The sequence below is a fragment of the Theropithecus gelada genome, chromosome 14, assembly GCF_003255815.1.
Source record: "Theropithecus gelada isolate Dixy chromosome 14, Tgel_1.0, whole genome shotgun sequence".
In the NCBI taxonomy this organism is placed as follows: Eukaryota; Metazoa; Chordata; class Mammalia; order Primates; family Cercopithecidae; genus Theropithecus; species Theropithecus gelada.
Window position 1 is genome coordinate 4,944,579 of NC_037682.1, and position 25,818 is coordinate 4,970,396.

At 48.0% G+C, this 25,818-nt stretch overlaps 1 protein-coding gene across 1 annotated transcript in view; it reads right to left on the reverse strand.

Moving 5' to 3' along the window:
* Nucleotides 1-24,574, reverse strand: part of ANO1 (anoctamin 1) — a 195,119-nt gene extending 170,545 nt beyond the window's left edge. Inside the window, exon 1 of the mRNA XM_025356116.1 lies at nucleotides 24,114-24,574. Coding sequence (XP_025211901.1) covers nucleotides 24,114-24,171 — 58 coding nt within the window. The 5' untranslated portion in view covers nucleotides 24,172-24,574. The remainder of the gene's footprint in view (nucleotides 1-24,113) is intronic.
* Between the last annotated feature and the right edge of the window lie 1,244 nt (nucleotides 24,575-25,818).

Below are 25,818 nucleotides of genomic sequence, written 5' to 3' on the forward strand. Positions count from 1 at the left end.
TGCTCTGTGGTGTTGGAGGCAAAGGAGTGGCTCAGGGGTGGGGAGTGGGGTGCCCTGAAGAGCTCCTGTACATTGTCCTCGGTGGGGGTTGCATTCTTTTCCTTTATCTTAGTGCCAGTCACACGAATGTGTTCACATTGTGATAATCCATTGAGCTCCTAAGGAGTGAATTGTGCCCAGTTGATATGTTAAAACTCTCACCCACAATGGAACTGTATTTGGAGAAAGGGCCTTTAAGGGGGAAATTGAGGTTAAACTACAGCCCCATGGGGCCCTGATCAGATAGGACTGTGTTCTCATAAGAAGAGGAAGAAACACCAGAGATCTCTCTCTCTCTCTGTCCATGCACAGAGAAGAGGCCAAGTGAAGACCCAGGGAGGAGGTGGCCATCTAGAAGCCAGGGAGAGAGGCCTCAGCAGGAACCAGGCCTGGCAGCGCCCTGACCTCAGGCTTCCAGCCTTTAGAGCCGTAAGACAACACGCTCATGTTGTTGGAGCCCAGTCTGGGACACTTTTTCTTTTTTCTTTTCCTTTCCTTTCCTTTTCTTTTTTTAGATGGAGGCTCATTCTGTCACCCAGGCTGGAGTGCAGTGGTGCAACCTCTGCTTCCTGGGTTCAAATGATTCTCCTGCCTCAGCCTCCCGAGTAGCTGGGACTTCAGGCATATGTCACCATGCCTGGCTAATTTTTTTCTTTTTGTATTTTTAGTAGAGACGGGATTTCACCATGTTGGCCAGGCTGGTCTCAAACACCTGGCCTCAGGGGATCCCCCTGCCTTGGCCTCCGCCTCCCAAAGTGCTGGGATTACAAGTGTGAGCCACCATGCCCAGCTGACACTTTGTTATGGCAGACCTCGCTGACCAATAATGTATGCCTGGGACATGTGTGCTTTCCTCTGTGTATGGTAGATTCAGTCAAAATCTCCTTTTAACAAAAAGGGCAAGCCTGGTGTGGCCCTGCTGTTTGCAATTTTCCCCTGGCTTCTTGTCTTCTCTTAAGATCAAGTCCAAATTTGCAGTGTGGTCTTGAAGGCCAGTATGATCTGGCTCCTGTTGCCCTCTCTAGCCTTGGCCACTGCTGTGGCTATGCTGACCTCATTTCAGGTGCTTGAACATGCCAGGCACTTCCTGCCTCAGGACCTTTACACTGCTGGCCTCTCTGCCTAAAATACTTTCTCCGTGTTTTTGCCCAGCAAGTTTCTACTCACCCTTCAGGTCCCAGATTAAATGTGGTTTTTCATTAGGAAGGTTTTCCTGATCCCACACTGTGTCAGATCCCTCTGGTGTAAATTCTCAAAGCACCTGCGCTTTTCCTTCATTGCATCCCTCCTAGTTGGAAATAAATGAAATATCATTGCCTATTGTCTGCCTTCCCCACTAGACAGTGAACTTTCTGAGGGCATGGTTGGTCCTGTTTTCCAGTAGGACCACCCTGCTCACTGTGAATGAAAGGATGGATGGATGAATAAGCAAATGAATGGATGGACATGTGGATGAATAGATGAAATGATAATAATAGATACATGGATGGGTGAATAGATGGACAAAAGGATGGATGAATGTGTGGACCAATAGATAGATGAATGAATGGATAGATGGATGGAATAATGGATGGATGGATGGATGGTTGGATGGATGGATGAAGGAAAGGATGAATAGATGGAATAATGGATGCATAGATAGATGGAACATGGATGGACAAATGGATGAAAGGATGGATGGATGAATAGATGGACAAATGGATGAATGTGTGAATGAATAGATAGATTGCCAGGTGAATGAATGGATAGATAGATACAACAATGGATGGATAGATAGATGGAACAATGGATGGATGGATGGATGAAAGAATGGATGAGTGAATAGATGGACAAATGGATAGATGAATGAGTGGACGAATAGATAGATGCATTAATGGATAGATGGATGGAATAATGGATGGATGGATGGATGAAGGAAAGGATGGATAAATGGAATAATGGATGGGTAGATAGATGGAACAATGGATGGATGGATGGATGAAAGAATGGATGAGTGAATAGATGGACAAATGGATATGTGGATGTCTGAATGAATAGACAGATTGATAGATGAATGAATGGTTAGATAGATGCAATAATGGATGGATAGATAGATGGAAAAATGGATGGATGGATGGATGAATGGATGGATGGATGGATAAAGAACAGATGGATGGATAGATGGAAAAATGGATGGATGGAAAAATGAATGAATGATTGGTTGGATGAATGGATGGAGGAATAAACTTGTGAAAAAATGGTTGGATTGGTGGCTATCAATTCTCAGTAAATATATATCTTCCACAAGTAACAATTCTTATTTACAAAGACTCTGCTGTTACGGCCATCTATTGATCCTTTGAGGTGCGTGGATGCTGCAAGAATGAGTCAACACTCAGCACTCTGCGGATTTTCAGCGGATGATCTAAGAATACACTTCCAAGCTTTCATCGATGAGGCAAATACTGGACCTCTTCAAATATTTATGTTCTTAAAGTGCTAATGTTTGGAAACACCTAGAAAATACTCCTAACTGTGATGCCTTATCTTAGAATGCCTGCACAAGGCCTTCCAGCTATATAGAAGTTGTATGGGTGGGGGAGTGTGGGAGAGTGGAATTTATTGAAAATGGATGAAGGACATGTACCCAGTACCAGACTGGGTGATGTGAAAAGATTCTGGTCTGGGTACCTGGGTGTGTAGGGAGCTGGCACATGCTGAAAATGTGGCTTCTGTGGGTACCAGAAGCCCAAGGGGTGCTCCTCTATGAGCTGCAAGCTCAGACAGCAGAGATGTGGTGGGTCCTAAACTCACCTGGCTGACAGGCACTAAATGTCCTGACACCCGCTTAACTGCTGAAGGACACTTCCCATCCCTCCCTCCCCTGTTCACTCCAGCCAAACTCCATGTCTTTAGTTCCTCCACCCTGCTGTCTACCCCCACCACCCCAGGCCATTGCATACGCTGCTCCCTCTGCCTTGACACCCTTCCTGCACCTTTCTGCCTAACTCCTACTCATTCTGCATGTTGTGAGAGTAAGGGTCACTCCCTCCAGGAGGCCCTCCTGAACTCTTCTACATATAATGTCAGACTCTCCCCCAAACAAATCATGGCACCAGGCACATCCCTTGTATATTCTATCTGTATTCACAGAGCAGTGTAGACATCTGTTCAGGCACTGGGTGTGCAGTGGTGAGTGAGACAGGCAGTCCCTGCCCCAGGGAGGGTACATGGCTGTGGAGGAAACAGTAGCCACTGTAAATATGTAGTAACTCTTATGGACAACTGAGAAGGGGAGGAGAATCCTCAGACGGTGTGGGAGGTTGGGGAAGGCATCTCTGAGGCTGTGCCATGCGAGGTGGACTGTGTCCGTCTCCAGAGGAGCACATCCCAGGGGGGAGGAACAGCAGGGACCAGGACCCCTAGTGAGAGCAGGGCTTTGAGTGCTGCAGGTGCCATGTGAGGTGGGCTGTGCCCCTCTCCAGAGGAGCATGTCCCAGGTGGGAGGGACAGCAAGGACCAGGACCCCTGGTGGGAGCGGGGGCTTTGAGTGTTGGAGGGACGGTGATGAGGCTACTGATTCTATTGCTGCTTGAGCCACTGTCTGTCCATCTCTCCCATGATACCCCAGGCCTCTCTGCAGCCCCTGCCCTTGTGCAGCTTCCTGAACACCACTGAGCCCCTCATCTGCCTAGGGTGCAAGCCCTCAGGCCTTGCTATGGTTTGTCCCTCAAACCTCATCTTTAAACCTGATCCCCAGTGTTGCAGGTGGGGTCTAATGGGAGGTGTCTGGGTCACAGGAGTGGATTCCTCATGAACAGATCGGTGCCCTCTCTGGGGGTGAGGGAGTTTTCATTCTAGTCATTTCCACAAGAGTCACTGGTTGTTAAAAAAGAGCCACTACTGGGTATCTACCCAGAGGAAAAGAAGTCATGATGTGAAAAAGACACTTGTACACATGTGTTTATATGTTTATATGTGTGTAATTGAGCACAATTCTCAATTGCAAAAATATGAAGCCAGCCTAAATGTTCATCGACTGACGAGTGGATAAAGAAAATGTGATACACACACACACACACACACACACACACACACGTCCCATGGAATACTACTCAGCATAAAAAGAAATGAAATAAGGATATTCACAGCAACCTGGATGGAGTTGAAGATCATTATGCTAAGGGAGGTAACTCAGGAATGGAAAACCAAATGTTGTATGTTTTCACTTATAAGTGGGAGCTAAGCTATGAGGATGCAAAGGCATAAGAATGACATCATAGACTCTGGGAACTTGGGGGAACTTGGGAGGAGGGTGAGGGATGAAAGACTACACACTGGGTGCAGGGTACACTGCTCAGGTGATGGGTGCACCAAAATACCAGAAATCACCGCTAAAGAATTTATCCATGTAACCAAACACCACCTGTTCCCCAAAAACTATCGGAATACTAATTTTAAAAGAGCCCAACACCTCTCCTCTCTCTGCCTTTCTTTCTCATATGTGCTCTGCACAGGCCCATCCCCTTTGCCTTCTGTGAAGTTTCCTGAGGTTTCACCAAATGCCCAATCTTGACCTTCCCAACCATTGAAACCATGAACCAAATAAACCTTTTCTCTGTGAATTACCCAGCCTCATGCATTCCTTTATAGCAACGCAAAATGTGCAAAGATGGGCCTTTTCAAAAAGCTTCTCAAATTCCTTTTTCCTCCCACTGCCCTGCAGTGTGGTTGGCCCCATGTGAGGATGGAGAACTCAGGCCCAGGGAAAGAAGAAGCCACTTGCTACAGTCAGACATGATCAGCAGCAGCTGTCAGAGACCCCAGGTGATGCCACCAGGGACTCCAGTCGTGGAGCACTGCTCACCTGCCTCCTCTGAGAGTTTCCAGGAACTACTCTGGCAGAGCTGTTATCCTCTCTCCTGAGAAAGAGATGCTTGACCTCACAGGACCACATTCGTAGACCCTCCCTGAGCTACAGGCTCCCAGCTTGTCTTGGTTCATGCTCGGTGACATAGGGAGAGACCACTCCACTGTGCCCCTTTGTCCTTTGGTTTCCAAATTGGCATAAATTCTGCTGGGTGTTAAGAGAAGGAAACAATAAAAACCTGCTAAGGACACCCCATTGTCTCCAGATGATGGAATGTGGGAAATGTCCATGGAGGTCCCAAAAGGACTGTCCAGAGGCCAGTGTTAAGCTCATGTTGAACAGGCCTTAGTCTGGCTGGAGACTCTGCAACTGGGTCATGTTCATCCCACCAATTCCTCGACATTTCCCCATTCAGATGTGTGGGACACAGGCCGCATCCATGTGGATCTCCTTGATGGGTACCTGTGCTCTGGAGAGTCTATGAAGTTCCCCACTCAACAAGAGGGAAGGGAGACCATGTCTTCCCCATGGTCAGTGACCTGGACAGCACTCTGAATGGCACAATCAACCTTTGTAAGGTGTTCGTGGTCATCATGTGCCACAAAATCTAAAGAGCACTTATTTCATTAAAAGTGGGACAAAAATTGAAGCAGTTTGAGGTGTATGTTGTCAAAGATGAAGGCAAATATCACACCTTTTTTAAAAAAGAGCTAAAGGAGTAAAACAGTTAACACTGGCAGAAAGAAAGACACATAGGCCAATGGAACAGAACAGAGATCCCAGAAATAAAGCATTCTGGACATGGTCAAATGATCTTCCACAAATGTGCCAGGACCACTCAATAGGAAAAGGACAATCTCTTCACCAAAGGTTGCTGGGAAACTGGATATCCACATGCAAAAGAATGAAGCTGGATCCTTACCTCACGCCATATACAAAAATGAACTCAAAATGGATTAAAGACCTAAATGTAAGACCTGCAAATACAGAAATGCTAGAAGAAAACACAGGGCAAAAGCTTATGACATGACTCGGCATTGTTTCTTGGATATGAGACCACAGGCACAGGCAACCAAAGCGAAATGAGACTGTACTGAGCTCAAAAACTTCTGCACAGCGAAGGAAATAAATAGAGTGAAATGGCAATTTACAGAGTGGAAGAAATATTTGTAAGGCATATATTTGGTAAGGGATTAATATCTAAAATATATAAAGAGCTCCTGTAACTGAACAACAACAACAAAATCCAATACTCTGATTTTAAAATGAGCAAGAGAATTAATAGACATTTCTCTAATGAAGACACAAATGGTCAACAAGCACATGGTAAGATACTCAACATCGCTAGCCATCAGGGAAATGCAAATCCAAACCACAATGAGGTACCATCTCATACCCACTGGGATGGCCACTATTAAAAAAGGTAATAATAATCCGACGCATAAAATAATATGTTTGGATGAGGATGTGGAGAAACTGAAACCTTTGTGTACCACTGGTGGGAATGCAAAGTAATGTAACTGCAGTGGAAACAGCATGAAGGTTCCTAAAAAAAATTTAAAATAGATCCAGTAATTGCATTGCTGCATGTCTCCCCAAAGGAATTTAAAGCAGGATCCCAAAGAGATATTTGCACACCTAGGTTCATTGCAGTGTTATTTGAAATAGCCAAGCAAGCTGTGGAAGCAGCCTAACTATTCATCAGCCGATCAATAGAGAAGCAAAATGTGGTCTATCCATACAAAGAAATATCGTTAAGCCTTAAAAAGAAAGGAGGTTCTGCAACATGCTAACGATTGAATGAACTTTGAGGATATTATGCGAAGTGAAGTAAGCCAGATACAGAAAGGCAATTACTGTTGGATTCCACTCATATGGGGTATCTAAAACAACCAAATGCTCAGAAACAGAAAATAAAAGGGTGGTTGCCAGGGGCTCAGGGAGGGGAAGTTGCTGTTCAATGGGTACAGAGTTTCAGTTTTGCAAGATGAGGAAGTTCTAGAGTTCTGCCGCACAGCAATGTGCATACAGTTAATACTAGTGAACCGCACACTTAAAATGATTAAAACGGGCCGGGCGCGTGCCTCACCCCTGTAATCCTAGCACTTTGGGAGGCCGAGGCGGGCGGATCACCTGAAGTCAGGAGTCCGAGACCAGCATGGCCAACGTGGTGAAATCCCGTCCTTACTAAAAATAAAAAAATTAGCCAGACTTGGTAGTGGGCACCTGTAATCCCAGCTACTGGGGAGGTTGAGGCAGGAGAATTGCTTGAACCAGGGAGGTGAAGGTTGCAGTGAGTCAAGATCAAGCTACTGCACTCCAGTCTGGGTCACAGAGCAAGACTCTATCTCAAAAAAAAAAAAAAAAAAAAAAAAAGTGAAATAAAGGCTGTTTGAGAGATCAGCATCTGTAGGTAAGGGGCTGTGTGTGGGGTTCAGGGCAGAGAGCAGAGGTAGGGGGAGGTGGGTTGGCAAGCTTCATGTGAGCCTGGGCGCGCCCACCCCAGGCAGTCCCTCGACTTGCAAGTTTGCTTACAGGGCTGGGGTCAAGTTCGGATAAGGAAGAGCTGTAGGCAGGAAGAAGCCATGATGGATGAAATGCCATGATGGGAGGGGGAAAACCAGGTTAACAATGGGAACACACGCTTGGGTGGAAGGATGTTTTAGCATCAAATTGGATGTGAAATCCTGGACTAGTTCCTGCTCACCGGACGCCATGCCCAGCAGGGAAACTGGCTTGCAGGTGGAGATGGGCGTCCTCACCCCTGAGATGGTGCATGAGACTGCCAGGGAGGTGTGTTTAGGGACCAGAGCGTGTCTCCACGTAGGTAAGAGCTGAAGATAATCTCTTCCCACAAATGTGGTCGTTGGTTGCCTAGCTGGTTGCACGTGCCATCCCAGAGTTTGCAAAACTTGTATGTGTTGATATTTTATTTCCCCACACTGGTGCAAACTGTTTTACACACTGAAAAGTGGAAATGGATTTGCCACTTGGTCCACAACTGTTATATCGCTGTCAGTTAAAAGAGAAACGGTCTTCATGTAATTACTACCAAAAATGATCAGAATCCATCCCCGGACAGGACGGATGTCTGCTCTTCACAAGGAGTCAAAAGCCACAACTTTGGTGGTCGAGATGGAGAGACACTTTAAAGACTGGACTGTCCCTTCTCGGTCACTCCCAGGGATTTTTCCACTTTGGTTTCTTTGGAGCTGGTAAACTCATTGGATCGGTCAACTCACTTGTGAATCGTGCACAGGAAATAAAATGAGAGGGGGAGAAAGACATGGCTTTATTTATAGAAACCTCATTTTGCTATTCATCGAATAAATAAACACAACCCACCTCACACTAAAAATATGCTTCTTAAGATCAACAATGAGGCCATGTTTGGCTGACTCCACAGAGAAGCGGAGATTGCAGACCCTAGGAATTTCTCACAGATGTGTCCTAGAATAATTCAGGACAGTGTGCCAACAAGAACGTTTGATTTCCATTGACATTTTAAGCAACATGCCATCTCCTCCTTGGTTCTGAAGCTGGCAAAGAAAAGCCTTATGCTCTGATATATCAGTTCGGGCTGTGTGACTTCTGTCATGTTACTTCACCTCTCTGAACCCCAGCTTCTTCACCTGTAAAATAATGATAATGATATCTATCTGTGAGGGGATTTGTGTGGAGTAAGTGAGAACACAAACACATAATAAAATTCTAAAGACTAAAGAGATGTTCAGTAACCAGTGGTGACACTTGTAATGCACCCACAATGAGAATTTTTCTGTCACCAATTCTTTTTTTTTTTTTTTTTTTTTTGAGACGGAGTCTCTCTCTGTCGCCCAGGCTGGAGTGCAGTGGCTCGATCTCAGCTCACTGCAGCCTCTGTCCCCCCAGGTTCTAGCAATTCTCCTGCCTCAGCCTCCTGAGTAGCTGGGATTGCAGGCACCTGCCACCACGCCCGGCTAATTTTTGTATTTTTAGCAGAGATGGGGTTTTGCCATGTTGGCCAGGCTGGTCTTGAATTCCTGACCTCAGATGATCTACCCACCTGGGCCACCCAAAGTGTTTGGATTACAGGCGTGAGCCATGGTGCCCGGCCTCTGTCACCAATTTTAATTCCACAAGTCAAGGGCTGTTCAAAGATGTGCTGGTGTAAGTCAACCTCACTTGTGCCCACTGTGTTAAATCTCTCCCAGTAGCACTGAAAGCTTATTTGCCAAGTCTAGAAGAAACCAGGGCAGCCACACAAAAGATATCTCCATTGCTCCACGATATTTTTTGAGGGCAGTGTGATGGAGAAGCCCGTGGCTGCAAGCCCTGAGAGCCAGGAGATGCTGCGTAACTTCACGATATGCTTTATTCTCATAGCCCCCACCTGAGAGTGGCCTGGAAGCCGGGGTTCCCGCTGTGTGGATTTGAGCGCAGTCTTCACCACATCACAGCCATGTGACCTTTGAGGCTGCCTCATCTTAAATTGGGGGAGGAGCAGTGCCTCCCTCGGAGGGCGCAATGACAAGTCATAAGATGGTCCCTATAAAAATGCACATATAAGCATCCGGCGTGTGGTCACACACAGCAAATATTAGCCCTTGTAATTTCTAAAAACCATATCATTTTGTAACCTGTTCTTTTTGCACACACTCTCTCTCTCATTTAACTGTGTTCTGGATCACATCTCACTACTCTAAAGCTCACGTCTAGCACAGACCAGATGCTTGAAAAACATCCGGCCAAAAAGACGGGAACACAGCCCTACCCTCATGAAGATAAAGTCAGGTGGGGTGCAGGGTGGTAAGACCACTTTGTGAGGACCTGGGGTTTTGGAGGCTGCTGAAGGAGCCCCTGGTGGGTTCCTGGGGACTGGGAAGAGGTTATGAGGGAGGTCCAAAGGGTCAGAGCAGGAGGAAAAGTGCCTCAGGCTGAAGAAGGAGCTCATGGGGTGGTCTGGACAGGAACGTGTGCCTAGATTCTTCCAGAAGTGGGGAGAGGCTGTATGGTTGGCACATGGAGGCTGGGAGCACACGGCAGGAGCTGAGGGCCTGGGTATAGCAGCCTCACACTATTCCCTGTAGGGTGTCCACGGGTCGCCACCCAGCCCCTACTTAGGGTCCCTTCTCTTTCATTGTTCTAAGTGAAACAGTCTTTGCCCACCTGCTCAATCAATTCTGTAGGATATGTTTCTAGAATTGGAGTGATTTGATCAAGCGGTAAACATCTGTTTTATTGGTGCCATCCTCTCCATGAATACAATGACCTATCCATCCACCCATTCCATTCATCCACCCATTTATCCATCCATCCATCCATCCATCCATCCACCCACCCATCCATCCGTCCATCCATCCACCCACCCATCCATCCACCAACAATTTACTAAGCCCCACCTCTGTGCTAAGCACTGGAGATAAAGGGCGATATGCCCTCCCAGCACAGAGTAAGCTTCCCACAGCCTGGAGAGGGCTATAGAAGGAAACGCTTTCCATACAAGAGCGTGCTGCATACAGGAGGTTCACAGTGAGTCTGTGGGAGAATTGGTGACGACATGCCGCCAAGCTGTCCTGAGACCAGTGGGACTATATCGGAGTCAGGAGACAGCTCGATTTCCACAGGCTGAACCATTGTAATATCGACCAATGTCGCCAATTTCATGAGCGTCTCAGATGTTATAATGTGCATCTCTCTGATGATGAGTAAAGCTGTCTTTTCTAAATAGCCATTTGGGGGGTAAGTCGCCTATTGCGGTCATGCCGATTTTCCCATTGGTGTGTTGGTCTTTTATTTTAAATTGGTCTGTAAATACGTGTATTTTAGAGCGATAAAAACAACTCTTTATGGGATACTCAGCAAATGGTGACTCCTTGCTTGTTATTTTTCTTTCTGTTTTGTTCATGGTGTTGTTTCTTTTTTTCGAATCTGTGAAAGTTAAAAATTTTTCCTTGACAGTTTCCGGGTTTTGTACTGTGCTCAGAAAATCTTTCCCGAAGATAATGTAAGTGTCCATCTTATTTTCTTCTAGAATATTTATAATTTTATTTTTACACTTAATGGTTTTTTTTTTTTTTTTTTTTTTTTTGAACTTAGAGCTTTACTTTGCCAGGAGCTCACTTTGGGGTATTAGGGGTATAGAATCAGACAGGAACCAGAGTTTGCTTTTCCCTCAATGGTTGTTGGTCCTTTCCAACAGATGAAGTACACGATGGCACCCATGACTTCTTTGAAGCTGTTTCCTGACCTATATCTTCTAACTGAACTGAAAAATACAGTCACGCACCACTTAACCATGGGGATTCTGAGAAACGTGTCATTAGGCGTTTTCATCGTAGTGTGAAGATAGAGTGCTCTTACACAAACCTAGATGACGTAGCCCACTGTACAGCCAGGCTGTATGGCGTGGCCCGTTGCATCTAGGGTACAAACCTTCATAGAATGTTACTGCACTGAATACTGTAGGCAACATAACGGTAAGGCTTTTTTTTTTTTTTTTTTTTTTTTTTTTTTTTTTTTTGAGATGGAGTCTCGCTTTGTTGCCCAGGCTGGAGTACAGTGGCACCATCTCGGCTCACTGCAACCTTCGCCTCCCAGGTTCAAGCGATTCTCCTGCCTCAGCCTCCTGAGTAGCTGGGACTCCAGGCGCCTGCCACCATGCCTGGCTAATTTTTGTATTTTTAATAGAGACGGGTTATCACCATATTGGGCAGGCTAGTCCCAAACTCCTGGCCTTGTGATCCACCTGCCTCGGCCTCCCGAAGTGCTGGGATTACAGGCGTGAGCCACTGCACTCAGCTGGTAAGTATTTTTATATCAACACATAGAAAAGGTACAGTAAAAACAAGGTATTACAGTCTTACGGGACTACCTGAGATTGTAGCACCACAGATTGAGGCCACCCAATCTTACGGGACGGTTTGGGACCACCATTGTTCTGTATGTGGTTCATCATTGACCAAAACATCATTTCAGCACATGGCTGTAATTTAAACACTCCTTCCAAAATAGTCTGGTGGTGGCGCCTGTAATCCCAGCTACTGGAGAGGCTGAGGCAGGAGAATGGCGTAAACCAGGGAGGCGGAGCTTGCAGTGAGCTGAGATTGCACTACTGCACTCCAGCCTGGGCGACAAGAGTGAGAATCTGTCTCAAAAAAACAAAAACCAACACACATACACACACACACACACACACGCAAACATCTTATTGAAGTGTCACAGATATACACAGAAAAGCACCTGCAATACGTGTGCAGCTCAACACGTTTTGCTAACACATGCCCATGCACCCAGCACCCGGCAGCACCTTCCTTTCCCTCAGGGCACTCTTCTGGTTTCTATCCCCATGGATTCATTTGCCTGCTTTTGTGTGTGGTAGAAACGGGATCAGGTACCCTTTTGTGCCTGGCCTTTCTCGTTCAATGTGAGATGTGTGAGATTCACTGCGGTTGCTGGGAACAGTTGCAGATGGTTCTTCCTGTTGCTGTGGAGGGCAGCATGGTGGGAAGGGACCGTGAGATAGTCATCCATCCTCCTGTCCGAGCGTGGACAGGCCCTGCAGGAGTTTCCAGTTGTGGGCCATCATGAACAGTGCTGCTGGGGACACTTTCACTCACGGCTTTGGATGTGTGTGTATTTCTGTTGAGTGACTACCCAGGGATGGCTTTGCTGGGCCACAGACTACGTGTTTGTTCAATAGTAAATCTGCCTATCAGTCTTCCAGAGTATCAGTTTCCACAGCCATGAGCAGTAGGCAAGGGTTCCAGTTCCTCCATGTTCTTGCCAAAGCTTGGTATCTCGTGGGCTTTGCATTTCACCACTCAGGTGTGTGTATGATGGTATCACCAGGTGGTTTTGCTTTGCATTTCCTGATGACGAATGAACTTAAATGCCTTTTCTTATGCTTATCAGGCCTTTTCCTTTAAAATGCTTTTTAATGACCTGACATGATTTTTAGATTGGTGGGGAGCGTGCGTCCCCCCCGCCCATCTCTATTTCTTACTAACAAACTTTCCTTTATAAAGCAGGTGACACATTCCATTTTATTCCTCTGTGAGTACCTCAAACACACAAATGAAACATCCAGCTAATTACTGGCAGAAAAAAAACCTCCCCATTCATTTTTTTTTCTCAAGGGCTCATTTTGGGTAGCTATGTCCCCACTTTATTGTCTCCATCCAATAAGTGATCTCACTTGGTTGCAGTTACAAAAGTTTTCTTATGGGAATTCCCCTGGGAGTCAGTCCTCTGTACGTTCCTTCCTGAGACTTTATCTTGGCAGCAGCGAGCATTTGGTTACACCTGGCTCAGAAACTCACAGTAAAGCACTATGGGCCATGCTCTGAATAGAATTCTTTGGGGCCTCCCTTCCCTTTTGTCCCAGTGCTAGGAAAATCCCTAGTACTCTCATCGGACACTCCCCAGGGTGGCCATGTGATAGCCCTCCCTCCTGCCCCCAGTGCCTCCACATTCACAAAAGGATAGGAACTCCAGCCTGTTTGATCCTCAGTAAGGCACGTGGATCCCTGGCCAATTTGCAGCAGAAGGAAAAGCTGCCGTACAAATGCTTCATTCATTCAGCAAATGTTTATTGAGCATCTACTAAGTGCCAGTCCCTGTGCTAGGCATTGATTCACGATGAGCCCAAGAGACACGGCCCTTTTCCCCTGGCATTTATGTTAGCGGGTGAAGAGGGGCAGATAGTGCGTAAGGCCAACACATTAGAATCCCGTTATGTTCTCAGAAGCTGCTGCTGAGCACGGAACCTGGCAAAGCGCTCTGTGCTTCTTATTCACCTATTGTTTAATTGATAACTCCAATGAGTTAGGAATGAGGAAAGCTGATATGAACATATTAGTTAAGGAGGATCCCAGTGTGATCAACTTCAGCAAATTCAGCTCAGGATGGTCTCATAAGTTTCATAGATTGATGGTTCCCATCTAAATCCTTCTATAGCCCATTAAGAAATCTCCAGTACTTCATTTTTTGTTGGTTTCTTTGTTTTGAGACAAAGTCTTGCTGTCACCCAGGGAGGAGTGCAATGGCATGATATAGGCTCACTGCAACCTCTACCTCCTCCTGGGTTCAAGCGATTCTCCTGTCTCAGCCTCCCAAATAGCTGGGATTACAAGCACATGCCACCATGCCTGGCTAATTTTTTATTTTTAGTAGAGACAGGGTTTCACCATGGTAGCCAGCTGGTCTCGAACTCCTGACCTCAGGTGATCCACCCACCTCCACTTCTGCCTTCCAAAGTGCTGGGATTACAGATGTGAGCCACTGCACCCGGCCTGAAATCTCCAGTACTTCAAATACCAATGCTAGTAGCTTGACAGTAGAGAAGCCCGACAGCCCCAGCAGCAGCCAGGGATCAGGGTCCATACCAGCAGTGATAAGTCATGGTGACAGTATGTAATCTTGATATGATGCATGAGAATGGCTCTTTACCTTGGTGGTCTTCCTCCCTCAAACTAATAATCCCAGATGAATAATGAGAAGAAAGTTCCAGTTGAGGGACAGTCTACAAAAGACCTGACCAGCACTTCTCAAAACTACCAGGGTCAACAGAAAACAAGGAAAATCTGTGAAACTCTCACAGCCAAGAGGAGCCTAAAGAGTCATAAGGACTAAATGCACTGTGGTGCTCTTGAAGGGATCCTAGGACAGAAACGGGTGTTAGATAAAAGCCAAGGACATCTGCATACACTATGGGCTTTAGACAAAAATGTACCAGGGGCTGGGCAAGGTGGCTCATACCTGTAATCCTAGCACTTTGGGAGGCTGAGGTGGGTAGATCACAAGGTCAGGAGTTAGAGACCAGCCTGGCCAACATGGTGAAACCCCATCTCTACTGAAAATACAAAAGTAGCTGGGTGTGGTGGCACACGCCTGTAGTCCCAGCTACTCAGGATGCTGAGGCAGGAGAATTGCTTGAACTGGGGAGGTGGAGATGGCAGTGGGCCAAAATCATGCCATTGCACTCCAGCCTGGCTGACAGAGTGAGACTCCATCTTAAAAAAAAAAAAAAGCCAGCGTTGGTGCATTAATGGTGATACACATACCACACTAACATAAAATGTTAAAAACAGGGGCAACAGTGCACAGTATGTGGAAATTTTCTGTACTATCTTTGCAATAATTCTGTAGAGCTAAAACTGTTCTAAAAGCAAAAGTTTACTTAAACAAAAACAAAGGAACGATGATGATGACTATAATCTGATGTGAATATACCTGGCTGGAAGTGAGCCTGTCTCATGCCTACTGTGTGTGTCTGGTGGGGAAGAGCTTGTGAAAAGCAGTCTGAACTCACACCTCTTGTGTCATTATGTAGAAACAAGTCATGAAAAAGACAAAACCCAGTTGGCTGACTTTGGAAATGTAACATGCAAGCTGATGGGAGCAGTTTGGGGCTATTTTTGATGTGACAGCATCACCCCAAACCAGTCATAAAATGAACATTCTTGTTTGCATTTGACAAATCATGCTTCCTCTTTACCAAGTATTGAAGAGAGTTGTTCTTGATAAATGAGTGAAAATTAAAAATTGCCATCATATATATAGATGATATCTATAGAGATTATCTATATTATTCAAAATATATAGAAATCTCTCTCTTCCTCCCTCCTTTTATCTGCCTATCTCCATCCCTCCATTCTTCCATCTCTCCATTCATTCATTTGTTCATCCATCCATCCACCCATCCACCCATCCATCCATCCATCCATCCATCCACCCATGCATCCATCTACCCATCCACCCATCCATCCACCCATCCATCCATCCATCCATCCATCCATCCATCCATCCATCCATCCACCCATCCACCCATCCGTCCATTCATCCACCCATGCATCCAGGGAGAGGGGAATTAACACATAAATTCACACTTTTCAATAATAGATCAGCATCCAAAATGAAATATTTTTGCTTAAAATCACTTCTTTATCATATATGACAAAAATGAAATAAAATGGTGGATTTAATTCGCAGGAGTCTTCTGAGACCAAGAACACCGTGCAAGGGTTTCCTGAACCCCAGTGGTGACACTCAGCTAGCCCAAGGACCGCTTAGGTCTCTTCCAGTTGTGGCTGTGGGGGGTTTAATGACAAATTGGGGGAGTAAAATCAAATTGGCAAAAACAAGCCTGGACCTGCCTTTTGGAACTTGGTCAAGTACAGGGGGGAGTGATACTGACTGAGTCCTCATGAAAATGAATGTGGGGCAGCTGTGTGAGTGCCCAGGGAGAGGGCCCTGGTGTCACATTGCAGAGGGAGCGATGGGGCTACAGGCCAAAGGCCTACAGGTACCAAGGGCCCAGGAGCAGGGAAGAGGGGATGAAGGGCTATAGGAAGGCCAGTGAGGCCAGACGGAGAGGGCAGCTGGGGGAGAGAAAGGAATCCAGAGAGGCAGGTGAGCCCCGCTTGCAGGCAGGCCATGAAGAGAGAAAGAGTGAAGTCATCTTGTTTGTCTGTAGACATGGAAAGCAGCGGACAGATTCCAGAAATGCACAGGAAGGGACACCAACTGCACCAGGCAGTGGACTGGAAGTGGGGACACAAACCAAGGGGCAGGGATACAGTGGTGCCCACAGTTTTGTGACTTGAAAAGGGATGCAGGCTGGGGAGATCTGAAGACGGAGCTGGGACGAGGAAGCAAACGCTACCTTTGGCCTAGTGCCCACCTTGATCAAGTCTGCAGGCAGGAACCAGAATATAACCTGAGGCCCTCTCCCTTTTCCCCCGAATTCCCAGACTGTCCCAATATCCAGCTGTTGACGGTCCAGGAAACACAATGCAATAAACATTATGCCAGATTATGCCTCCTTTCTCATTGCTAACATCAATAGCTCCATTTCCACCACGTTCAGACTTTTGTGTTGAAGTGCCATGTAAATGCATTAAAAAATCATTACACACCGGAGGCCATATGTGGGCAGAAATCATTCCGATTAAGTGTAAAAGGGAAAGAATTAAGTCTTGGGTATCAAGGGTAGTGTTTGCACACCACACCCAGAGGCAAACAAGGGTGCAGCTGAAGACAGGGTGCTGTCTCAGGAGGCGGCAACTGGCCCCATGGGGGTGGCGCTGACATTCCCAGGGTTGTGTGGGTTTGGCTGCATGTGGGCACCCAGAGCCCAGACGAATCATGGCAAAAGGCCCAGAGGAGGCAAAATGTCCCCATGAGCTGCCATGAGAAAGGAAGCTGAAATTACCAGGAAGGCATCTACTGTATGTGTGGGTCCCCTTCCAGGGCTAAATACATGAAACTAGTAATTTGTCTACCTAATGGCCATGTGACCATTGTCAAATGGATCTCTGAGGGCTGGGAAGGCTTTTAATGCTTCATTACGCAGTATGAAAACCCTGGCATGTATGCCCAGTGCTGAAGGCTGAGGGCCATGATAGACATTGACGGAGGGAACAATGCCAGGCAGAGGCAGGCACAGGGAGAGACGAAGGCCTCACCAAACAGTCCAGCCTCTCCAGTGTGGCTCCTGCAACAGCAAGGCAGTCACAGGGACATGTCTTCTCTCCAGAGAGCTGGGGATGCAGCAGCTGAGTTGGTGAGGACCCAGGTTGGAGCCAGGAGACAGAGCGGCAGTCCCTATCCTGCCATGCCTAACTCTGGTAGGCCTTGTCTCTCAACATCTGAGTCTCAGGGGCCTCCCCTGCCCAGCCAGGTGTGGCTGGCCCATCCTGACGGATTCACAGAACACTCTTGGCTGTGGGAGCTTAGGCACATTCCTTGCTCTTTCATTTCCTCAGTTTTCTTGTCTGGAGTTCAAAGTTTCTCCTAATATAACTTAACATGTATTAAAGGGAATGACATGAGTAAAGGGCTTGCAATAGTGCCTAGAACAAAATGAGTTGACAAAAATCTGTCAACTACCATCCATCATCCATCCATCCATCCATCCATCCATCCATCCATCCATCCATTCATCTATCCAGCTGTCCAGCTCTCCATTCATCCATTTATCCATCATCCATCCGTCAATCCACCAATCCATCCATCTATCCATTCATCCATCCATCCATTCATCTACAATCCATCCATCATCCATTCACCTACCCACCCATCACTCATCCATCCGTCCATCTATCCATCCATCCATCCATCTATCCATTCATCCATCCATCCATTCATCTACAATCCATCCATCATCCATTCGTCTACCCACCCATCACTCATCCATCCATCTGTTTATCCATCTGACTTTTGCCAGGCCTGCCATGGCCAGGCCCTGGGCTAGGGCTAGAGAAATGAATGAGACATGGTTCTTGCCACCAAGTAGACCAAGTCCATCAAGGGAGACAGAAGTGGGGGACGAAATTAACTGAGACACGAGTTGCTGCATGCTCTAAGAGAAGTGGGAGCTGAGCTCGCATGGTATCAGCACAGAGGTAGGGGGCCTGGGATATTGGGGTGGACCCATTATCGGCACACAAAGCTTACTTAGCCAGAATTAGAAGCCTTTCACAACACAGATCATAGTATAAAGCTGCATAGACTGCACTCCATGAGAGCAAGGGCTATAGCTACACTGTATCCCCACCTTCTGGTCCTGTGGCTGCATTATATCCCAGTTCCTGGAATTGTGGATACACTGTATCCCCCATTTCTGGTGCTGTAACTGTCCTAAAGAAGGAGATGCATCTATGACTGTGTAGTTTGATTTAAATGATGCATCCAACTGCAGAGGCAGAAGTTTCCTCAGCTATTTACATCACAATATGGAAGAGAAACTCACTGGGTGAACCATTTCCACAGAACATCGGGTTCTGTTCACAACTGGGATTTGCCCATCACTGCAGGTGGCATGGTGGTCTCCTAGGCAATGCCTCCTTCAGCCTCTGCATTTGGTCACAGAGGACAGGGGGCAGGCTCCTCTCTAGATGGGTCACTCCTACCCCTGCTGTCAGTGGAGAAATCTGTCTGTGGTCTTGGGGTTAACATTGAGTCTGTCTCCTTGTAAATGTCCACACAGCATCCCAAACCTACCCCAAGTTCAAATACACCAAGTGCTCGGAATGACAGCTGGTGTGCAGGAAGTGTGCCAAATGTCAGCTTTTGTGATTGTTGTAATTATTAACATGCTCAAAAGCAAACCCCTACAGAACAGTCTTTTCAACAAATTGTGCTGAAACAAATGGATATTCACATGCCGAAGAATGAAGTTGGCTCTCTACCATACTCCACATACAAAAATTAACTAAAAATGGACTGACCTAAATATAAAAACTAAAAGCATAAAACTCTTAGAGGAAAACATAGGGGTAAATCGTTGCGACCTTGAATGTGGCAATGAATTCTTAGAGATGACACCAAAAGCATGAGCAACAAAAGAAAATGTAGATAAGTTGGGCTTCATGAAAATTAAAAATTTTGTACATCAAAGGACATTATTGAGAAAGTGAAAACACAACCTACAGAATGGGAGAAGATATCTGCAAATTATTCAACTGATAAAAGTTTAATATCCAGGCTCTATAAAAGCTCCTGCAATCCAACAACAAAAAGACAAACAACTCAATTAGAAAATAGACAAAGGAATTGAGTAGATATTTCTCCAAAGAAGATAAACAAATGATCTATAAGCACAGGCTCAACATAGTAACATAGTGATTAGGCCAATGGAAATCAAAGCCACAATGATATACCACTTCACACCCACAGGATTGCTGTAATTAAACAATATATATATCAAGTGCTGGTAAGGGTGTGGAGACTCTAGAACCCTTGTACACTAGTAGTGGGCCTGTAAAATGGTGTAGTCATTGTGTAAAACAGTTTGACAGTTCCTTAAAAAGTTAAAGATAAAACTATACGATCTAACAATTTTACTTCTAGGTATATACCTCAGAGATTTGGAAATAGGAACTTAACAGACACTCACATGCAAATGTTCATTGCAGCATTTTCAAAATAACCAAAAGATGGAAATAACCCCTGTCTGTCGATAGATGAATGGACGAACACAATGTGGTATATCCATTCAATGGAACATTATTCATCCATAAAACTAATGATTACTGATATATGCTACAACATGGATGCCTTGAAAACATGCCAAGTGAAAGAAGCCAGACACAAAAGGACAAATATTGTGTGATACCATTTATATGAAGTATCTAGAATAGACAAATGTATAGAGACAGATGTTAGAATAGATAGGGATTACCACGGGTTAGGAGAGGCAGGGTGGGGTGGGGAATGGGGAGTGACTGTTTAATGGATACAGAATTCCTATTTGGGGTGATGAAAAAGTTTTGAAAATAGGTAGTGATGATAGTTGTATGACATCATGAATGTAATGCCACTGAATTGTACACTTAAAATGATTAAAATGTTATGGTATATATAATATCTACCACAATTTAAAACAAAACAAAACAAAACAACAAATAGTAAACCTCTCACTTATCCCCACTCAAATCTCTCCTTGTGGACTCTTCCTTTTTCAAGCCACTCAATCTGAAAATCTCAGAACCATTTTTGATGACTCTCTTGCTCTCAGCCTCCACATCCCATGTGCCGGCAATTCCTGTGGGCCCTACTTTCAAAATAGACCCGGGGTCACCCTCCCCTACCTGCCTTGTGCACCCGGATTATTGCAAGAGCTTCTGAGCAAGCTTCTGCCCCTGGCCCATCAAATTGTTCTCTGCGGGACAGCCAGAGGATCTGTTAGAACCCAAGTCAGCCCAGGTCCCTTCCCTGCTCCAAACCCTACTGCTCCAAACCCTACTACAGTGGCAGGTGGTGGGGAGGGAGTGGGGAGTGTTATTTAGCTCCCATGGTTACAGTGGCCCTGGCGACCCCCACACTGGCTCCACACTTTCCATACCTCTTGGGTTGCCCCTCCTGCTCCCTCTTTCCCTCCCTGTCCCGGCTGGTTCTGGAATCCACCCAGCATATTCAAGAACACTCGTCCCGGGGCTTCTGCAGTGTTTATTTCTTCTACCTGGAATGTTCTTCCCCCACCTCTTTCAGGTGTGTTCCCACACCACCCACTCAATGTGTCAGGCACAGAGTAGGTGCTCAATAACTCTGTGGGTGAAAGCTTCAGGAGGGAAAACTCTTTCTATCCCCCCTGAATGGGTAAGATATCACTATGATTAAATGCACAGCTTGCTTGCCTGGAGTTCAAATCCTGCCTCTGTCACCAGCGATAGGACCTTGAGTAATCTCTCTGTGCCATAGTTTCCTCATCATAAATGGGGAGAAACAACGGGACCCACCTCATACAGTGAGTGAGGGTTGTACGTGATGATGCAGGTACCAGGGCTTCTATGGGTGACTGGCACGCGGTCACCTGCTCAACCAGCATTAGGGAGCATCATCTCCCCTCCCTCCCTCCCTTTGTCTCCTTCTCCCTCCCTCCTTCTCTCCCTCCTGACCTCCCTTTTTCCTTCCTTCCTTCCTTCCTTCCTTCCTTCCTTCCTTCCTTCCTTCCTTCCTTCATNTTCCTTCCTTCCTTCCTTCCTTCCTTCCTTCCTTCCTTCCTTCCTTCCTTCCTTCATTCCTCATTCCCTCCCTCCTTCACTTGGTGCCTAGCGTACCATTAGTGCAGAGAGGTATGTGGGTTGATTTCCAAGAGAAGGGGATATCCCAGTTGGGTTTTGAGGGTTGCACAGGAGTGAGTTGGGCAGACATGTCCCAGTGGAGGGATGCCACAGACCTCACCCTAACTCCACCTGTCCTTGTGGGAGGTTCAGACCACAAGCATGTAAATAAATAGCTTATTAAAGAATAATAAAGGAGCTGCAAAGAAGGCAGAATGGGAGGAGGCATCTGTGCCAATAAATTGCTTCCTGGGAGTGTGGGCTTGTGGCTTTGCAGGGGAGTGAGAATGAGCAGGTTATAGGATCAGTTACAGAGCACTGGGTGTGACTTCACATCTGGGTCATATGGATGAAGCTTGCAGTGAGGATGCTGATGACAATGACAACAATACTCACTCATGCAGAGAACAGAGTCAGGCACCTTGGAAATGCTATAGACTCAAATCATTTTCACAGCCACCCTCTGGACTTTACAGATAAGGCACAGAGTGGTTAAGCAAGTTGGCCAAGGGAACAGGGCTGCAGGCAGCAAAGCTAGGACTGAGACCTGGGAAGCTGGCTCTGGAATTGGGGCTCTCTGTACTTCACAAGTGCTTCCTCTCTCTGGGTCTGGGTGCCGGTGGCAGGAAAAAGGGGGAACCCAGACCTCTTTCTGTTCTCCAACTTTATGGCTTTTTAAATTTCCTATTTGTGGGTGAAGCCACTGACAGCCTCCAGGTGTAAATGGCACGGACAGAGCGAGAGTGGCGCGGTGCTGTGAGACTTTCCGTGGAATTTCTTCATGCCTGCTGTGGTGGAATGATCCATCTGACAGCAAACTTGAGAACTGAGGCTGGGACACCTTCCTGGAGTTTTACTCCTGACACTGCTGCTACCCAGGGCAGGGGGAAGGGGACACAGTTCCACCCCTCACACAGCTGAGGTGCAGCGGGGGCGACAGGAAAGGCCTGCTCTCCGGGAGTGGAGGCTGAGGCCGTCATCCATCCATGATTACAGCTCAGATCTGATCAGCTGAATCCTCCAGTAAGGAACGCTCCAGGTCCTCACATCTGAGATATGACCCATGCCCAAATGTGAACCCTATAAAGGCCAAAGCACAGGCCTCCAGTACACCCTTGTGCACAGGGAACAGTTTCCTCAAGGTGTCCTAGATGCTTGCTGGGTGATTTTGCCTAGGGTGGAGAAAGGGAGAGGCAGTGGCCTCACAGCAGCTGGACTCAGACATCCTGGGTTCTAGTTTTTTTTTTTTTTTTTTTTTTTTTTTTTTGCTCCGTTACCCAGGCTGGAGTGCAGTGGCATGATCTCGGCACACCGCAGGCTCAAGAGATCCTCCTGCCTCTGCCCCCCAAGTAGCCTGGGAACAATAGGCCTCAGTTCTAGTCTTGGTGCCATCAGTTACTGGCTGTGTGGCCTCAGTTTCTTTGTCTGCACAATGGGGATGATCATGCACCCCTTTACAGGGTAGCGCTGAGGATAAATGTGTGAAGCATTTGAATCAGTGCCTGGAACTTGGTGGGATGGTCATACACAGTGAGCTGGGGCTGTGTTTTCAGTGGATCACAGAACGGATCATTTCTACATATGAGCTTGAGGAAGCCTCTCAGGAAGGCGGGACAGCCGGGCTGCACACGAACAGGCCCTGGTGACCCACTTCAGCGCCCAGGTTTTTTGCCTGCTCTGGCTGGAAGGGCCCCTTTCTCTTTCTTCTGGGCCTTTAATTTGATGAGTGTCCAGTGTCACTTCTAGAAGGAAGCCAAACCCGCTGTTTGAAAGGCACGCATCAGAGTAAGTTTCTCCATGGGAATTCGAAAAGAAGGAAAGTCGGGGGAGGGAGGGAGGAAGAATAAAAGGAGGGCTTCCCATGTTATAGTTAGCAGTCCCGGGTTGGCGGTGGCATCCTGAATGCAGGGCACTGCCTCCTAACCAGGGCTTCAGAAGGGCAGAGCTCAGCGTGTAACTAAATAAAACCCACTGCACACTGCAGCCCCCTTGTCACTAGCCCACTCTTAGGTTTATTTAATAACCTCTGAACTGGGAGGGGAAAATCGTCCAGGAAACAGGGCTTGGGTCATTTATTTTAAAATTATTGGTACAAAAATATCCTGGGTGGTGATTTATGTTCAGCCAGGGGGGAGGAAATCAGGGACTCCCCCTCCGGCCTAGCGTCCAGGCCTCATTTGTCTCCGGCTAAGTTCCTCCCAGTTTCCATTATGATTTCGAGTCATAGTAGTGACTTTATATCGCAAATAAATCTCCAGAATAGCACGGAAATATTATGTGTATTAATAGCCTCTGTAAAAACATCCGAAAACCTCGCATCCGCTGCAAGACGCTCCCCTGGGATTGGGAACAGCCCAGCCGGCCTAGCAGATGTCTCCCCAGGGGCCGCGCAGGGGCCCCTGTCGGGCGGCGCCCCCAGCCCCAGCCCAGCCCCGGGGCTCTGTCTGTCGTCTGTTTGTCTGTCAGTGCCCCTGCGACCTGTGACCGACACAGTCCCTCCCCTCTCGCCTTTACCGGGAGCAGCGCAGGGAGGACTGTCCCCGCCACCAGAGGTGGGGGTCCCTGTCTCCTGCTCCTCGTGCGCCCCTGAGTCCTCCGCAAGCCACTGTCCCTGGGGCGTCCTAGATCCACTGCGGCCGCGCTGGCGGTCCCTCACCCCCCGTGCCGCCCTGGATACTCACGGGCTGTGGGGGCTTCCTTGAGGGGTAGCCCCTCCAGGCCGATGTCGCCCTCCTGCATGGCACGTTCACTGCGCGGCTCCGGTGCACCCGGGACCCAGCGAGTCCAGAATAGGGAGCGACGAAGTCACCCCTGGAGGTCTGCGGCGGCTCTGGGGGCCAAAGTCCGAGCCCAGCTCGGAAGGGGACAGTCCCCTCTCTCCTCCCCAGAGGCAGTAGCGAAGCCGCGCGTGCTGGAGCCAAACTTGGTTGCCCTCGCGCACAGCCGCGCCGCTCCTCCCCCTAGGCTTTTTGGTCTGGGGGTCCCGGCAGACCTCCCCGCCCCCCGGGGGTTACCTGCGGACACCGCCCTCGCCCCGCCCCGCGCTCCCCGGACGCCCAGCGAGCGGCGCGGGACGCTGCAGAGGAGCAGCGGCTGGTCCCCAGGTCCCGGCCCGCCCCCGGCCTCCCGCTGCGCGGGGCGCGTCTCCACCGCTCCCAGACCGTCTTATCAGTTGGGGCGGGCAGTGGGGCCCCGAGCGGCCCTGCGAGGTGCGCCCCCACCCAGGGCCCCAGGGAAGGGGTGTTGACTACGGGAGGGAGCCTTGAGCCAATCCCCCAGAGACGGGCGCAGCCCCGGGCGCGGGGCGGTTCGGTGAGTGGCCCTGGTTCCCGCATCAGGAGAGCGCGCTGGCCCCCTGCCCCAGGGGGCAGAACCCCGACGAATCACTGTCAATTTGTCACACCAGGAGGCGGAAGCCCAGGGATGGAAAGGAGAGCTGGAGGTTACAGGGCACACGGGGCCTGAACTTGAATCCAGAAATTAGCCTCTGCCCACCCCCTTCCCTGGGCTCCCTCCCGCAAGCCACAGCCTGTGCAGAACGTAGGAATCTGGATAAAGTGAGAGGGGTTTCAAAGGGGGGGAATGTCCCGTTATGTGAAGATTCCAATTAACTGAGGCTAAGAGGACTGGAACCGGGGGTGCATCCAGAGACCAGGCAGAGCCTCTGATGCACAGCCTGTCCCCGACCCTTCCTCTTCCCCGCCTCGTGGGTTCAGGGCAGGAAGCCGGGGTTGCCCCTCTCCAACCCCCTGTGGTTCAGAAACCAAGCTCTAGACAATTCAGCATCCTCAGAGACAGCAGCGATGTGGGCACCACGGAGGGCGTGGAGAACTGCAGTGCCGGCGCCTCCTTGTGTACCCACAAACCTCACACCCCTGACATCTCCAGATAAATACCATAAATTCTCAGGCAGAACTACCATAAACAGAACGGTAAGTGGCTCCGTGACCACAGGAGAGGCTGTGGGGGGACAGGGCAGTCACCTCACCTTTTGAAATGTCATCTGACAATTTCTGCACCCCAAGGGAGGAGCTGGCTTGGTGCTGAGGACCAGCCCATGCCAGGGACCCGTGGATCACTTGCCAAGGTAACACTTCACCTGGTGCCCAGCTTTGGCTGGGCCCTGAGGGAAACAGACCTGGCTACCCCTGGAGGACAGATCACATCCCTGGAGGACAGATCACATCCCAGTGGAAGGGATCTGGATGGAGGAGAAGCAGTCCCCACCAGGCCTGCTGGGATTGGTACCCTAGGGCACTGCCCCAGGAGGAAAACACTTGCTCTTGAAGCAGCAAACCCACAAAGCAATGTTTCCTGCTGGGTCTCCTTCCCTGCCCCAACCTCAGTGCTGTACTGTATAAGGAGAGGAGAGACAAGGTTCCTTCC